The 14,136-nt window shown below is 39.7% G+C and overlaps 1 protein-coding gene across 1 annotated transcript in view; it reads right to left on the bottom strand.

Moving 5' to 3' along the window:
• The window catches only part of LOC116286681 (pre-mRNA-processing-splicing factor 8), a 19,001-nt gene extending 4,865 nt beyond the window's left edge, over positions 1–14,136 (bottom strand). The window contains exons 1-29 of the mRNA XM_089032331.1: positions 14,072–14,136; positions 13,886–13,970; positions 13,168–13,336; positions 12,368–12,532; positions 11,861–12,076; positions 11,178–11,516; positions 10,352–10,457; positions 9,701–9,891; positions 9,429–9,548; positions 9,006–9,315; positions 8,774–8,908; positions 8,162–8,488; positions 7,511–7,717; positions 7,149–7,312; positions 6,564–6,690; positions 5,949–6,141; positions 5,610–5,797; positions 5,000–5,238; positions 4,431–4,788; positions 3,761–3,985; positions 3,462–3,601; positions 3,297–3,383; positions 3,019–3,111; positions 2,806–2,941; positions 2,384–2,683; positions 1,607–1,753; positions 1,050–1,210; positions 467–658; positions 74–311 (exon numbers count right to left, since the gene is read on the bottom strand). Coding sequence (XP_088888457.1) covers positions 74–311; positions 467–658; positions 1,050–1,210; positions 1,607–1,753; positions 2,384–2,683; positions 2,806–2,941; positions 3,019–3,111; positions 3,297–3,383; positions 3,462–3,601; positions 3,761–3,985; positions 4,431–4,788; positions 5,000–5,238; positions 5,610–5,797; positions 5,949–6,141; positions 6,564–6,690; positions 7,149–7,312; positions 7,511–7,717; positions 8,162–8,488; positions 8,774–8,908; positions 9,006–9,315; positions 9,429–9,548; positions 9,701–9,891; positions 10,352–10,457; positions 11,178–11,516; positions 11,861–12,076; positions 12,368–12,532; positions 13,168–13,336; positions 13,886–13,943 — 5,331 coding nt within the window. The 5' untranslated portion in view covers positions 13,944–13,970; positions 14,072–14,136. The remainder of the gene's footprint in view (positions 1–73; positions 312–466; positions 659–1,049; positions 1,211–1,606; positions 1,754–2,383; positions 2,684–2,805; positions 2,942–3,018; positions 3,112–3,296; positions 3,384–3,461; positions 3,602–3,760; positions 3,986–4,430; positions 4,789–4,999; positions 5,239–5,609; positions 5,798–5,948; positions 6,142–6,563; positions 6,691–7,148; positions 7,313–7,510; positions 7,718–8,161; positions 8,489–8,773; positions 8,909–9,005; positions 9,316–9,428; positions 9,549–9,700; positions 9,892–10,351; positions 10,458–11,177; positions 11,517–11,860; positions 12,077–12,367; positions 12,533–13,167; positions 13,337–13,885; positions 13,971–14,071) is intronic.

Here is a 14,136-nt window from a genome sequence, read left to right as displayed (position 1 = left end):
GTTGTTTACACCCAAGCTAGACCAGAATGCACCATGTAAAGTGTTGCATAATGGATACGTCTGGTCACCTTACCTTATGAATCGTGACACGATAGACATTCGTATCATCAACGAACCAGATAATCTGGTTAGAGAACAGTTCTCCATAGTTCTGTGACGACAGGTACGGTTCAGTAGGCTCACTGGAGTACAACTGGAGTGCTTTACGGATACGTTCTCTCAGGACATACAGGGCAGGGTTAGCCTTCATGATCTTAGCCATCGCTTGTTGTATCAAGGGCTTGATGCCAGGGAACCAGTTACCAAAGGCACTGAAATAAATAATAGTGAAAGTCAGAGGTTGCTTCACTTTATTGCTTGGGATCCCTGTGGCGAGCCCACAGACGAGATTTCTGGCTTTTCAAGTCATTCCCCAGTTACTATTTCCCTTCTAACCACGTGTTTGCAAGTGAAGTGCTTCGCATACCTGTGAAGATTGTAAGCCAGATCAAGGGCAATCAGTACCCCAGTAGGGGAGGGGTAGATACTCATGTTGTCTGTGGTGTAGTCCAGGAACTTAGCACGTGCATATCGTTCGATATCGTGGGAATCGTAGTCACCCCATCGTAACTGTACGTCCACCCAGTACTTCTGGCTGACAGATCCATCCATCATGTCACTATTACACAAAAACAAAATGTCAACACTCTGTATCTAACATAATTTATCTAAAAGGCCCCTGTCTACGGTAATCCGGAAAACGGATACTTTTCGATGCTTTTTGGTCTTGCGTCTACACGAAAACGCATACATTTGAAAACACTATCCAGAGTTGAAACATTTGAAAACTGAGGCATGTCGTATTCATGTGGACAAGCGATAATCGGCGCCTTTTATAAACGCTAAAGTTATTCACACGGGTGTGTCTATTTTTCCCATGCACAGTTCATAGTGGGTTAATTCCGAATGCATCTGCGTTTTCGAAAACGCTAATATGAACACGAAACTTTCAGCGCAAAAACAGAGCGCATAAATATTGACAAGGCATAAGAGAGAAGCAGTGAACTCACTTGGAGTCGGCGAGAAGGGATGGTTTGAAGATGTTCCACTTATAAGCAGCGAACAGCAGAATATCGGCACACGAGCTGTTCATCTTGTACGATTTACGTGGATGAATCGTCTCTTTCTGTACCGTCTCGATCTCTAGAGCATCTAGTTCTTGATCAAACACCTAAGAACAAACAAGACAACTGGCTATTAATCCTCAGGATATTGATGAGTCTGATTATCGTTGATACTCTATTTTGTGCACGCATCGCTGGCTGGCTTATCAGGACGTCGTTTCTAGGCTTTTCAGGTCAAATAAGGACGTAAACCATAAGAAAGGAAAAAAAATGGTCGTCAGCGCTATGCATGTTTTTCATAACCCTTCCTGTTTTCTCATACTTTAGCACTAAATATCCGCCTTATCCTGCCTGAGTGTAGTTCTAAGCCAGAGTAGCGCTAATCTTTGATTCAATCTTATATAAAGACTGATATCAGCCCTATGGCTTTTTACAACTTGTCCCGAGTAGAATAATTCAACCGTTAACCGGCGAACGGAGATGACAACACAAAGTATTATTACCTGACAGAGATCCATCACGACGCTCTCGTGAACCTTCTGCCAAAGATGAGCCCTGAAGATCTGGATGAGTGAGATCTTGAGTGTAGGGATTTTACCATGCATAAAGATACCCGTCAGATCAAGCTGCACTTGGAATCCAACATATACCTGTAATATAAAGAACGACAAAATGTTCATGACAAAATATTGTCTCAATCCGCTTGATATTAGAACAGCTTTCGTATGACTGTGAAAAAGTCGGTGCCGTATGCGTGCCGTGCCGTGCCGGCGATGTTTTCAAGAATTTTAATTGCTGATTTTTTTTTCTCGTGCAATGTGATTGGTCTGGCAGTGCCGTGACCTTGGCGTGACCGTGTCCGCGCCGTGTTTATGCCTTGTTCCGGGTATTTGATTGGATGGAGAGTAAATTCTCGTGCAATGTGATTGGTCTGGCGTATCCCTTGCTGTGTCACGACCGTGTTCTTGCCATGAGCTTTTCACAGTCATTCGAAAACTGTTCTATGATACGAAGTATAAGGTTTAGCGCATGTCAAAAGAGTTGCGGCCGCGCACTTTAAAACCATGAGCAATTAGAGCAGACGTTGTGTGACTGTGAAAGGATGACCGTTACCGCAACGGTGTAGCATGTTTGAGTGTTTCAAATGGATCTGTAGTAAATTCGCGCACTGCGAGCGAACGAATGAATGTCGTCAAGTTTGTAGCGTGACTATTTCAGTAGCGTGACTACTTCAGTAGCGTGACTATTTCTGTAGCGTGACAGAGTTTTTCTCTACTTACGTTAGCCCTGTTGATAGTAGGTGACCACCAGAGAGTGAATCGTCTGTTGGGGATCTGATTCAAACCAGATCTCTGTGCATTCGTCAGCTTCTTGTACTTCATAGATTCCTCAAAACCACTAGCCTTCTCCCAGAACAGACCCTCCCACGTGGGGAAGTAGGTCCCCTTGAACAGCGTGTGTTCCAGGATTCCTTCCACTCCTCCTAGAGCTTGGATCATGTCTGTGCGGTAGTTGTTCAGGTTCCATAGCTTACCGTCGTGGCGCTGGTGTGTCCACCAGAATGGATTCTGCTTCAAGACCTAAACAACACAGCACTTGATAGTTAGATAGTTGTTTTACCACAGGTATACAACGCCATGTAACCTCCATGAGTTGAGACGTAAGACAATAACTAGCATAGAGAATATCTAGATTTTGGTACCTGATATTGTTTGAAATCCGTTCTAACTCTCCATCCCTTGTCGTAAGCAAGAGTGTGTCTGTCTTTCTGGAACAGTGTATTGATACGAGGGATACCACGATCCCAAGAGTCCTCAAGATCCTCTAGGGTCAAACGCCTTAAAACGAATATATTCGCAGTATTAGAAAATGGCATGTTTCAGTACTGGCACATTCTGAGCCTCAGCAAACTGACCTGTTTTGGGCGTTAGCTTCTTGACGTTTAAGCGCATACTCAGCCCAGACTCTCTGAGAATCAATAAACTCGCTCTCCCAAGGCTGGATGTACCTGTATATAGTACAAAAAATATATTAATCTATTAAGTAGTATAATTAGACCAATGGTCAATAAATATATTAATTGTTTTTGTTTTGAAAAGGTTACAACCCTGTGGCCCTCGTTCCATGATTGGATGTCCACCTCCCCTATCCCCTTCATTTTTGGAAGTTTATTTATGTATCTAAGTTACCTACCTGTACAAGTTAGGGATCAACTGATCTTCATCGTGACTCATACCAGACCGGAAATGAGTGATACCTACGTCTGTCTGCTGTGACCATCTGCAACGAAACAGCATTCCTTGTATTAATGATTAAACAACTACACTGTAGTATTATATCGCACCATGGAATACCTACCTGAGGTCAGACTGTGGGATGAGCACATGGCCCATGGACAACATACCCAAGCCACCCAATTCTTTGGGTGTATAGAACACTACTGGGGGAAAACGACTGGGCATCTTAGAGTTTAGACCAATCTTGATACGGGTTTGAATCTGGAACAAAGGATGCAATTTAAATTTTGCGAACATTTAGATCAACTGAAGTACATTATTCACTTAAACCTCTCTTTGTCTTAGATCCTAGATCAGATGGATAGTCTTACAGCGCTAGAAAACACGATAAACTAGAGGATTCAAGAGTTTAATTCTTACCTTGTTTTCGCACTTGACCAGTAAGTCTAGCAGTTCCTGGGTATTGACAACAGCTTCTCTGAAGTATGTCATCAATCCAATCAGCGCTGTGTTCCACTTGTTGACGATCTTGGTGAATGTAGTTGATCCTGAAGCCATGAGGATCTGACGGACACGGTTATGGAAGCGTCCTAGCGACTCGTTATCCACACGTAAGAAACACTGGGCTGTTCGCTCCTTGGTGACCTGATAAATAGATGGAAATTTGTTAATGTTTGAAATAGACCTCTCGCACTTCCAGTCTTCCTTCCCTCCCTTCTTCCCGTTCCTCTATTTTCTTTCCTCTTTCCTCTCCTCTTTTTCATCCAGGTGAATAAAATTTATCTTGAGAAAAAAGAGGAAATAGCTGTGATTACAGTTGAGCCCTCAAAGAAAAATTCTTTTGCTTTAAGAATCATACAAGCGAGGCTATTGAGTCAATGCAATGCTTTTTGTCTAATTTGCATCTCATTTGCATGCATCCATAATAACTGCTATTAGTACATGGGGATTTTATAACACATATGATCAAAACTGTGCTCAAAGTAAAACTTCCAAAGGCAGACATAAAAGAAGAAGGCTTTCACCATCAATGTTGCTATCTTTAGTGTTCTTGTAAGAGCATAGTCCAAAATACGTTTTTCATACTCACTTCATTTTGCAAGTTCCATACACCATCCTTGTGTGTGAACTCCTCAAAGGTTGTACGACACTTGGGCAGAATACGACACTCAAATCCACTCATATTGAAAAGCAGGTTAGGGTTATCCTTACTATACACAGACACAAAGCTGTTCTCCCATAGCAAGGTACTGACAGACCGAGGCAGACGATTCTTGATGTCCCAGAACACGGCACGACCAAGGTTGACATCATGCTTCATGAGGCGCATTCGTGCATCTCGTGGCCAGCATTTCTTGTTGTTGTAGCCCACGATGTTCTCGTTGTTGGGGTCGGGATGTTCTGTGAGGTAGCGCTGGATCAAATCACGAGCCTCTTCTGCGGTGAACCTTTACAAAACAATGTGAACTTATTACAAACCTATACATCTGTTATATATCAAGCTAAATGAATAAAAGTCGAGAGAATTGTTGGATTTCAATCAGCCAAAAAAAGTTCCCATCAATGAATGAGAGCTTTTTTGAATGTCACAAAAAGCCTATGTTAGATATTATCTCATGTTATACAAACTAAAAGAGAATTTTCTCAAAATGAACTCACCTGAAGAACACATGTATCCTGTCAATGTAACGAGAGTACAGCCTGATTGGATGCCGGGATTCAGTATCTACATCTTGGAATGTCAAGAAATCATTTGGCATCTGTGGTGGACCAGCCATCTCACTAGCTCGCTGTAGACCCAGCACAAGTAAATCCAGCACAAGACCATAATACTGGACAATGAATGAGGCAAACTGAAGACCACGGATGATTCCATAGGAATTAGTATGGTTCATATCCTGTGAGAGAAAATAAAATGGTTACTTCTGGAAAACAAAAAAAAAAGTAAATCGTGAGCTGTCAAGACATCAACCTTTTCTGTTACAGCGACCATGGTGCATTGTGGTCTAGCTTGGGTACAAACATCTTTTGTTAATAACCAAGGGTTAGTAGAGCACATGCATGTTATGTCATAACATTATCTTGGTTGACAATAACAATGCATTCCTCATTAGCTTCTCTTGTTAGATCAACCAAGATGGAGACTTTTTTGTTATTCATATCTCAAGGGATTTTGAGTCACATGGTTGTACTCACGGAAGGGACTGGATAGGAACGGACTATCTAGGGCTGTTTAAGGAGTTATACTGTTTTGCTGTGCATACTGTACCTTGTAATTGATGACCACGTTGTTCTTAGCCGTCATGTAATCAGCAATATTATGATCGACAATCAGACGTAACAGTCTGTTGAGCAACGTCAAGTCAATCTTCTCATAGAGCTTCTCAAACTTGGATTCCATCATCACGTTACATTCTCCTTCTGATGTTTCCCACACGTCTTGCAAGTTGTTGATACCTGGCAGGAAAGATCAATTCTTGTTAGGTAATCCTCTAATCTCACAAATAGACCAATCGGGTACATGTAGTCTTACATTTGCTTCTAACATCTCTAGAAATCTAAAGTCTAATAAACTGTGTTTATTTTTGTATCTTGGGAGGTAACTAACCTTGACACCATTTATAGACTAGTAACGGAGGTGGTTCTGTGTCTGATGGTTTGATCCAAGGGGGGAATAACCTGCGCTTGTCTGCCTCATACCAAAGATATTGATCCAGGTAGGCATCTGTAATCTTCTCTAGTGGTTCCACATCATAGACAGGTATGAGATGGCTGTAAAGATCCATGAACTCAATGCCAACCTGTTGGATAAAAATCAAATAATTATTCATTCAACTGCTGTTCACCTCAGGTTGCAACTTGGTTTAGATAGCTTTGAAAATTCTGAACAAATTTTTAACCAAACTTTCAAATACATTAGGGCTCAAAATAGTGGCCTGCCAATGGCCAAATTTCAGCTTTTGCAGGCAAAAATAACGATGCACTGCCACTGAATGAACAATAAAATGACATGCAAAATTTACTGGAATGACTATGGCAGGCTAAAAAAATTTTCTATTTCAAGCCCTGGACATATAATTTTGTTAACAGTTAATTTAACCCTGATAATGGCCAAGACAGCTGGAAACTTGGTTGTATTAAAAAAACATGATTTAATGCAGATGAAGCATTGAAGTTCTTCAATCAACCGTCTTCTAGTTGTTATTTGATTCAGACAATCTACCTCTTTAAAAGCTCTCTGTGTTAGGAGATGACGCTTGATTCTGCTGAGTGCCTCGTGAGGGTTATCATAGGCCTGTTCAATCAAACCAAGTTCTTCTCGTTGAGACTGGTTCAGTCGACTCTTCACACTAAAATACAACCAGAATTCACATTATTACTCAATTCAGTTTGATTGGACATCAGTGATATTAAGCCACCAGCCTTCCATCATTCTACCATTAATCCTATTCTCATAATCTCTGGGGTTCTGATTTCCATCAATATCAAATATTCACACCTTTTGAAACTTTGATCGACTGAAATTTTGATTGACAGAAACCAAAAACCTAGACGTGCGGACACACTAACCAGGGACCACTTGAATAAAACTGATCAATCAGATAACAGTAAAATAGAAAGTGATTGAACTGATAACAGTGTTAGCCAATCGGATTATCACGTTCCCACGCTCTTATAATATCGATGTGCTATCTGATTGGCTGGTTAAAAATATTGAACTAAATGTGGCAATGTGATTGGTTAATGATACTAGTTTATCAAAGTGGTCCTGGTTGGAGTATGAGCACAGTAGTATTCTTCAACAAACCTGTATGCCTCCTTGAGTCTCTCCAGGGCCAGAATGAGAAGCTTGGTGTCATGTTTGTAGGAGAGTGGAGGGAAGGGGATGGGAGAGAATCTCCTACTCTCCAGCCAATGGACTGTGGTGGTGTAGATGGCTACAGCCTCTTCTGCTGAGATGTATGGACCATCCTATGGAAATAAAAACATGTAAATATTATTATATGACATTGTACAATATCTCAATATACTTACAGATGTAAAGATGGGATCCAATATAAACTAGAGTAACATACAATCTAACTTTTTTGTATTATTGGTACGAATTTAATATTTTTCCAGGTCATATTGTCCACACTCTACGAGGTAAACTTTGCTGTTGTCTTTTACCTTCAAGTAGTTGTGCTGTCTCTCTTGTTCAGCCTTCAGGTACAACCTGGTCAGTCTACCCAGATTCTTCTTACACACAGTCTTGTCTACTGTTGCTCCACGGCGAATACGCTCCCTGTTGTAGTGAGCTGTGTTGGTCCACCAATCTGCTTTGGCCTTGACGTAACGCAGGATCATGTTCTCAATTGGAATGGGCAGGCCTGGCACCTTAAAAGGAAAGTTAACATAAAAATGAACACTTTCTTCTTCTGATAAACAGAAGAACGTTTGTATCTGATGAACTTTTTCTATTGCAAAATAGGACAATGATGTCAGAGCCAGGCTTCAATCTACATATAAGAAATCAAGTGCGCCATAGTTGCAGTGCACTCCCCTCTTGCCTCTGGGGTCTACGGTTTGATTCCTGGTTTCACTATCACATGTGAGTAGAGTTTATTATGTTTTTCCTTTGATTCAAGGGTTTTTTCTGGGTTCTCTGGTTTTCCTTCCTCCACAAAACATGCTAAATTCCAATTTGATCTGTGGGTTAGTCATATGCCCTGACTCTGATCAGCCCAGAGGTTGTTTCAGGGCTTGATGTGTGAGTTAGCCATGCCCTGACTTTGATCAGCCGATATATTGTCTCAGGGTATTGATAAAATCTAAATTTACCTTCCATGGAATATTGGCCTTCCAGCATCTCCAGGCCTCGCTAAGATGCTGTAAGATAGTCCTAGCCTTGTTCTGCTTGATCCCTTCAGGCATCATGTCCAGGATATCGTGCATTACAGCTGCACGCAACTCCAAATCAAAGTGACTCTCCACACGCTGCTTAGTGACTGTCTTGGCCACTCCCTTGGAGTGTCTGCCTTCAAACTGCCTGGCCAACAGGTTGCCAAGCCATCTTTCCAGGAGTGGTACAATACCACGGAGAAAGAACAGCCACACACGCCAGCCTGGGGCCCAAAAGCCACACCCTGGACCCTTGCCAACAGCTCCCTAGATCATTGAAAACAACCAATTATACATATTTTCATAATCATGCAATTCAGACAACTAGCTATATTTCCAGATGTTTGGGCTTTCGGCTCCCGTCAATCAAATTACCAACAGTCTGAGTAGGTAGTTTTTGATTGACAGCACCTAAAAATCAAAACTGCTGTGTTGCTCAAGAAGTATTGACAGTAGAGAAAAATTCCCAAAATGACTATTGTAATGTGGTGACTAATAAATAGCTAACAAACCCATAGGTCCTAATTACAGTGCAGACTGACTGATACTTACAGTGTTAAATCGGTAATAGATGAGATGCTTCAGATCCTTGCACATTCTGATCTGTCTCATCAGTTTGTACTTGTAACGGTACATGCCTGTTAGCTGACCCACATGGGAAAACATGTACTGCAGACCATCAGCAAGCTGAAAGAAATGGAATCATTAGGATGACAATATCTCACTCTGTGATCATTAAAATAGGTAGAAATTCTATTCACACTACAGAATGTTATCTCCCTACCTGATAGCAATCCACATTACCAAGTCTGTACTGCACATGAGAGTCTACAATCAGCTTAGTGAGCCTGAGAATCTCACGGCACAGATGGAAAGCATTACCAAACCTAGACTTCTTACGTTCCTTGGTAGTCAAGGTCTTGATGGGCTTCAAGTTGAAGTTGTAATCCAGATGAAGGTAGTTGAGGTTCTTACGATGGATTAAGAGGTTCAACATGTTGTAACCTTGACGACAGACCTGTAGGCCAGCTTCCACCCAGTCTAAAGTCGTGGACTGGAAAAATTTTGTGGCTTTGAATGAACGGAACAAATACCTACAAAAATCATGAAAGAATGTAAGTGATAAAAACATATTCAACCTCAAAGGAATAGAGGCCACACCTAATTGAAAAAATGTAGTCGGGTTTCAAATAGGTGTAGACTGTACCTTTTCTTCTGTGCCTTTGGTGGTCTGTGCTTCAATGCGTTTAGGACGTAACATTTCAAAAGCTTCTGGTAAGACACTCTCACTTTGACTGGATGTCCTGATGGGCAATGTTCTCTGTACCTAGATAAAAAAAATAATGACTCTTTATGACCTCTTGGGTAAATCACAATAACAGCCTGTTAGGTGAGGGCTGATGGCTGTTATCTACTCTCGTGTGATCTTCCAAGGAGCATGGTATTCAATAATAAAATAAAATCAGTGAATTGTCATACCATGATTTAACTAGAGGTACATCCATGGCTCGTCTACAGCGGCCAGACCTCAAGTTAAACGGTCTTTGTGCCCAGAGAAGAGCAATACCATTAGCAGTATTATCAGTATACAGTGGTCTGTCTTGTAGGAACGGCTGGATGTCGTCAGGGAGTTCAAAACTGTCATCATCATCAGGAAGAGGTTCATGAGCCTATTGAACAAATCACCATTGGAATTAGTATCATGATTCTTCTATCAGTTTAATCAGGAGAGAGCTACCAATATAAACCTATATTGTTGGCTCAGAACTACCTCACAATAGGAAAATCACAATACGTAGCATTGAGACTATGACCAATACTGGATTATTTTCTCTCAACTAGCCGCCAATATAAACCTGTGCTGATGGCTCAGAATCATAATAACTTACAATAGACCTATCCTGAATTCGCTTGACTGGTCACGAAACAATGGTTTCAAGTCGAGGTTGAACTTGATGAATAAAAGAATCAAGTTCAATCTCAACTTCAAACCTTTGTTTTGTGGTCAGTCAAACGAATTTGGGATAGGTCTATTGATTATTTATTTCATTTGACAATTTTCTTAATAATAGAATAACTACATTAATCCATCCTTTACACACTAACCCATATGCATAGTGAATCTATTACCTTAACAGCATGTCTGTGAGAGATTGGATTGATGAGAGGATCAAAGTAGAATGCAGGAAGATCAGGGTCCTCTGTCTTGATGTACACAACACTAACCCTATGATACCTGAAACAAAATACTTTTACTATAAACAATGCTAGAGTTTCAACACTTGTACACAACACTAACCCTATGGTACCTTAAACAAAATACTTTTACTATAAACAACACTAGAGTTTCAACACTTGTACACAACACTAACCCTATGATACCTGAAACAAAACCTTTTACTATAAACAACGCTAGAGTTTCAACCAGAAAGGCTATGGAATGTTGTGTATTACTTTAACTAAAGAAACAGCTTGCTGTCCTAAGCCAGCCTTACAACATAATTGTAAGGAGAGGTGAGCAGTCATTGATGACTCTACATTCAATAACCTACGGCAGTGGTAACCTACTCCTTCTTGTACTCTAGCCACTATCCCAAGCCAACGCCCTTATTCTGAAGAACATTGGTTCCTTTCAGTGGCAAAAAAAATTCACAGCTTTCAGTTGATCTGAAGAAAATGTTAGCCAATTAGAATCGAGAAAAATTGCTAAACTGAGGTGTCACTTTTCCTCGAGAAATTATGAATTTCTAGGCAACCAAATGAAAAAATAACATTGCGAATAATTACTTGATAACAATGATGCAACAAATAATGAGTTTTATATGGTTATGGTGGAAATTTTTTCATTTTTCGCTGGTCAATTTTTTCAGGCTTCATGACATCTCGGTATTGCAGTAATGTCGTTTCTATATCACTAGATCAGCTAGTCTATAAAATAAGTAGAGATTCAACATACCACGGCAACTGAACCTTGAATGGCAGGCTATTATACAGATATGGAAATGCAATCCTGTATTCTGTTCTGACAGGTTGTCGAATGATAATCTTGTTGATGTCATTAAATTCGTTCCAGTCTTCTTCATGGACGGTGAAATCTCTCACAAGAGGCTCAAACTTCGGACCACCAGGTATACAGACGTTCAAAGCTTTAGCTGTGAAGAAGGCTTTCAAATCAAACAGGTAGAAGTAGTTTTCATCAACTAGATCAGATAAGAGCTGGTTGCCAAGACGATAGAGTGTTGCCATGACAGGGAGTGCGAGATTCCACCGTCGGTATGATGTTCCATTTAAATACCTAAAGACGGAAACAAATAAAAGTACATACGTGTATGATATTTTTGAATGTGGGGATAACCATAATGATATATTTTTGTTTCTTCCACATTTCAAGTACCAAGCTTTCCCACTAAAATAATCCAGTTGAACCAAATATTATGTGCACACAATTTGCTCTATTATTTTAAAATAAAATCATGTAAAAGGAACTTGACAGATTGCTTGTGGCAGCACATGGAATGATTAGTTTTTAAGTGTCCCTGTGGTTAAAACAGCCAATAAACCAAGGGCTATTGTCCTGATCTAAGACACATTGCAAGAAACAGCTTTCCTGTATACGAGACACAGCTACAAAAGACTTACTTTGTTTCTGCTAGTGGCTTGTGATCATAGAACCATTCACAGACAGCAGCATCTTCATCTGGATCAAGCTCTAGTTGTATAGGTTCCAGTGGTTCAACGTCAAGAATGTTGTCTGCATAGTCTAGAGGTGGTTCTTCATCATCAAAGGGAGGGAATCTCATTCTTTTGAAGTGACGACGATCTCTCTTTTCACGACGCATCATAATCCACATTGTTCTGTCAAACATTAATATTAGACATAAGAAACATAAGAATAAGATGAATCAAATGTTCAGTCTATGATCTAAACTCACTGACAACTTGTATCTCTAATTATGAAACAAATAATGACATAATCAAGCCTTGTAGGGTCTTTGGTTAAGCATCTTTAAGAGTATATGAGGATCTAACCATTTCCAGATCTTTAGCTTTTAATACTGAATATTTGTTCTATGGACACAACTCATGTCTCATGCTGAACCAAATAAGCCAACTAGCCAAATATTTCCATAATAAACTAAAGCTTACCCCCACTGAGCCATGTAGATTGGTTCTACAACCCAAGGAATCTCATTTATAAAGGTGATGGCTCCAGTGATGTGGTATAGAACTTTGACATCACGAATCTGCTCCCACGGCATTGGCATGTTCTCCAGTAATTTCAGGACTGCATGAGGCATGTACTTCAGAGCTCTGCAACATTTAATAGGCATATTTTTAGTAAATGCATACATGGAATATATATATTCAATACTAAATTTAAAAATTTGCTAGTGAAATGGGATGACATGAAAAAAATCTGGTAAAAATATCAATGGCCAGGGTAAAATATGTTTGCCTGTTGTTAATCTTCTAAGATGGAAGTACTCTGTGCCGTTGATTAAAAGCAAAGCCTCACACCTCTCAATAGCTTACAAAAACAAGACAAATTAGCTAATCATGAGACATATTGATTCTCCTGTCATGAAAGTGTCAGAGGAAAAATCCATATCTTCCATAGTCCTTCTCTCAAATTTTATCCCATGAAGTCCAAGTGTACACAGTCATGCAACTACTATTCCTTTAAGAAACTATATAGTTCACTTACAAAAATGAGTTAAATATACCCCTTGCATGTGATGTCAAAGAAGCTCAATTTAGAGGACAAAACTAAAAAAAATTCAATTTCCAGGAACTGGAAACCTGTCGTTTTCCCCTCCAAATTGCGCTGCATTCAGACGCGCTGCAAGGGGTCTATTACTTATTGCTAATTATTTGAGGTTCAAAAACAACAACCATTGATGGATGCTGCATCAGATTTTGAAAGGAACAATATTCACAATACATACCCCAAGTAGACTCTCTTATCATGCCGATATTTCCTACTGGACATATCTCCATGGTCACGGATAATCTTTCTGACATGTTCTGGAGGCATGTCTTCTTTTTGTGCCTCCACGAAGCCAAACTTGCGCTTCTCACTGTATCTCTTGGACTGTAGCTGCTGCCATTTGCGAGCTGTTAAACGAAAATTTTAAAATTCAATACAGTTTGAAACTTTTCTAAGTTTTCAAAGTTTAAAGAAATTAATTGAAAAATAACGAGTCGTACAGCCTAGGAAACACCTACATTACAAGATAAATCGTCATAGATGAGGTTTCAAAAGAAATAAAATAAAATTCTACTGAGTTTAATACTGGAACATGCATAAAGATTAAACGATCAAGCAGATCTGAATACAACAGAATATATTATTTCAGTGTTCAATACAGCTCATGTCATTTTCCTAATTGCATCATACCATTAATTTAACAGCTATTTCGTGCCATATAATATAAGGAGGCAGTTCAAAGCAAAAAAGTAGGGTTAAGAATAGAATGTAGGAAGCTTTGACAAGACACACGTGCTTACTAAATAATTTGAGCGTCACCCAACACTATTATACACATTGACTTCATTTAACATAATTTTTACACCAAATCTGTACGTAAAGGCTTATCTTATTACCATTACAAGCAAAGCAATTTTATTTCGTTCTTTTCTTGTTGTTTTGGCTAGTTTACTCACCTTTTTCCTGTAGCTTCTCGTCCATTAGATCAGGATTATGTCCCATGGCGGCCGCCATCTTGGCTGCACAATGCTCGACTTCGACCTAAAAAATTCGACGTATTTGAAACGGAAATGATAATGTTTCTATCCTAATTCAAGCAGATATGAATAAAGTTGATGTTTTAGTATGAAAATTATACATACCAGATAAAGATGGTCGAAATCCTGAGCTTTTTTCACAACCTTTTTCTCGAGAACGTAAATTCTAC

This window comes from Actinia tenebrosa, unplaced genomic scaffold (assembly GCF_029948245.1).
Source record: "Actinia tenebrosa isolate PJP-AT-01 unplaced genomic scaffold, QUT_ActTen_1.0 PGA_scaffold1__47_contigs__length_23844297, whole genome shotgun sequence".
Taxonomy (NCBI): Eukaryota; Metazoa; Cnidaria; class Anthozoa; order Actiniaria; family Actiniidae; genus Actinia; species Actinia tenebrosa.
The sequence above is the reverse complement of the archived record's forward strand: the minus strand, read 5'-3'. Positions and strand labels throughout refer to the sequence as shown.